At 48.5% G+C, this 2955-nt stretch overlaps 1 protein-coding gene across 1 annotated transcript; it reads left to right on the top strand.

Annotated features, from left to right (window-relative positions):
* Positions 1-549: 549 nt before the first annotated feature.
* ddit4 (DNA-damage-inducible transcript 4) lies at positions 550-2126 on the top strand. The gene is made up of 2 exons (XM_073025372.1): positions 550-816; positions 1246-2126. The coding sequence occupies exons 1-2, from the start codon at positions 654-656 to the stop codon at positions 1725-1727; spliced, it is 645 nt and encodes a 214-aa protein (XP_072881473.1). The 5' UTR covers positions 550-653; the 3' UTR covers positions 1728-2126.
* The last annotated feature ends 829 nt before the right edge of the window (positions 2127-2955 follow it).

Raw genomic sequence — 2955 nt, 5'->3', positions numbered from 1 at the left:
AGGAAGTATACTGTACTAAACTGGGCTGATTAACGACGTGCCAAACACAGTCTTTCGCTGGCGAGCAGCCAAGGACTTGATGTCCCAACTCTCGCTTTTTCTCGCACTTTCTCCTGTGCACAAACCGATGCTGGCTCGCAGCCCAGAAAAAGCTACAAAAAAAAACACAAAAATCACGCACTGCAGATCGGCAAATTTGAAACAGCAGATGTACAACCTGCACAACCAAAAAAAAAGGCAGCAGATACTGAGGTAGCACCTGTAAAGAATGCAAGGTTTAAAACCTCAACAAATCTTCACCGCTGTCACCGACCAAGGACTTCCTGTACTGAGTTTTGTTCTGGTACAAGTTGTCTCAGGCGCTTGTGCTCAGCCTGCTCTCACAAGAGCTGGGCGGGACTTGGCCGGAACGTGGTGAACGTGCTCGGCACATTCATTGGCTGGGTTGAACACGCAACAGTCAGATATGGAACGTTGCTCCTTGTGTGGAGTGGTGGGCGGGGTCTACGGGGGGGGAGGCTACCAGCGTATTAATATAATGAATTTGCCCCCGTTGACTGTGCTCCACTCTGGTTTGGGGACCAGTGTTAGTTGGGCTTTGTTTCGTCGGACTGTCATTCATTGGTGACTCGGCCCTCTACTTTGTATGAAAGATGTGTCACGGACGCGCTGCGGCTCCCACTCCGTCGCCTTTGCCCCCTTCCTCCTGGGGTAAACTGCTGCAGAGGATCGCCGATCTGACCGGCAGCTCCCCGGCTCAGTTTCCGCCGGACCGGCTGGAACACAAAACAGAGCCCAGTCTGGACACTGACAGCGGTAAGTGTTATTATCTGGTCTCGTCCTGTGTCGGTGGTGGATCAGCCAACTCTTAATGTAAAATTGCCTCTCCTGATGTAAATGCTGGGGGAAAGAATGCTTCAGCTAGTTGAAGTAAAGGGAAACTGGAGACTGATGCAACTTCAAGATCTAGTTGCGCCGAACGGCCTGTGTTGGCCGTTCGTCCTAAGTACTTAAATTATGTTTATATCTTGATTTGAAGCACTGGTATAAATTCATGAAAGCCGGTATTTTCGCCGCGGCACAATATATCACAGACCTGATCCTTAAATCTACCGTTGCGTGTGCTGATGTTATTTGTTAGACCAGTTCCAATAAGAATCTGATTTATCGTTGACATATGATGTGAAATTCTACTGCGGTAGTATTTAGTTTTAATATTTTCGTGTTCCCTTTCTACATTGGCAGATTACGGGAGTTTGGAATCGGACCGTGACTCCGTCACCGACGACCCGTTTGAGGAGTTTCTCTGCGCCGATGTGATGCAGCTGGTTGAGCAGAGCCTGAGCGAGGCCAAGCGCGGTGCCCTTCGCTGCTTCAAGCTCCTCATCCCGGAGGAGCTGAGCGGCCAGGTGGCGGAGGAGCTGCTCCGGCTGGCAGCCAGCGAGCCCTGTGGCCTGCGGGGCGCCGTGCTGCACCTCAGCGTGGAGGATGGCAACGTTTGCAAAGATGTGGACCGGATAGTGGTGGACGGCAGTCTGTCTCCCACCTTCGAGCTCGCCCTGGTGCTGAGATTGGAAGCTGGTATCTGGTCCAAGATACAGGACCTCTTGACTTCGGGCCCCTCCTTCACTCCCGGCTTTAGCCAAACACTCAGACTGAGCCCCAGGTTCCGGATCATTAAGAGAAAACTGTACAGTTCCAACGAGGTCTTGGTGGAAGAATGCTGAGCTGGTGGCCACTGAGTGACTAGAACAACTGCTGGGGCAGAAAGTCTCCTCTTGGGAGGGGGGGGGGGGCTCTGATCTGGCCCCGGAACGATCACAGGCTGAGCAAGTTTAAAGCGACACGTCGGCGCTCTGGGTGAGAATCTGCACTTGGATGCCCTCCGCAATCCGGAGTGTGCAGTGGCCAGTGTGGAGCCAGTTCTGCATGGAGGGGACCTGTTTAGCAGTTTAAAATGACGTGCTAACTTGTGTAAAAATGTAAATACTACTTTGTGGGGACAGTGGGTCTGCCGGGCAGCCTACTTTTTTCACTGGCATTGGATATGCGTACAATACAGAATTTTGATACTTTGGTGCTATTTTTATTGTTTGTACTAAGTGAATAAAAGAACAAACTTGGAATCTTTCTCTGTATGACCATTTATTCTCTGTATTTACACCGAATTAATGAGGGGGGATCTCATTCAAACCAATTGAATTTTGAAAGGCCTAGATAGAATGGATGTGGAGGGGATGTTTCCTATAATGGGCGAGTCTAGGACCAGAGGGCACAGCCTCGGACTAGAGGGACGTCCCTTTAGAACAGAGATGAGGAGGAATTTCTTTAGCCAAAGGGTGGTGAATCTGTGGAACTCTGCCACAGGTACCTGTGGAGGACAAGTCATCGGGTTTATTTGAAGCAAAGGTTGATACGTTCTTGATTACTAAGGATATCAAAGGTTACGGGGAGAAGGCAGAAAAATGGTGTTGAGAGAGATAATAAATCAACCATGATGGAATGGTTTAGCAGACTCAATGGGCTGAATGGCCTAATTCTGTTCCTCTGTCTTATGGAATTTTTAGGAATGAATTTGCTGCTTCTGTTGGCAGCTTCAGTGTGCTGTACAAGTTAGCTGAATATTTGGTTCATATTGAGAATTGCATCAAATTGGACCCTGTCCCAGTTCCCACCACAAGCTGCTACGTGGTCCTAGTGCTCATAGTTAATTCTAGAGTTGCCAATGCCTTTTTTCTTTAAGTGTTTATTATCAAGCCACTTCCCTTGTAATTTGAGTGTAACTAATATTTTAAAAGCAGTCTGGTTTACTGGCAAAATCAGTTTTCTCACTTACCAGACCACTTGATGCCACACAATCCAGAAATCTGCATGTTTTTCCCTTGTCCTGGCTTACGAATCTGGGAGGTAAAGGAGAATGAGGGTCAGCAAATGTATGATTGAAGTATGTACTTA

Source organism: Hemitrygon akajei, chromosome 21 (assembly GCF_048418815.1).
Source record: "Hemitrygon akajei chromosome 21, sHemAka1.3, whole genome shotgun sequence".
Classification (NCBI taxonomy): Eukaryota; Metazoa; Chordata; class Chondrichthyes; order Myliobatiformes; family Dasyatidae; genus Hemitrygon; species Hemitrygon akajei.
Note: the sequence above shows the minus strand (reverse complement) of the source record. Positions and strands in the feature narration are given on the sequence as shown.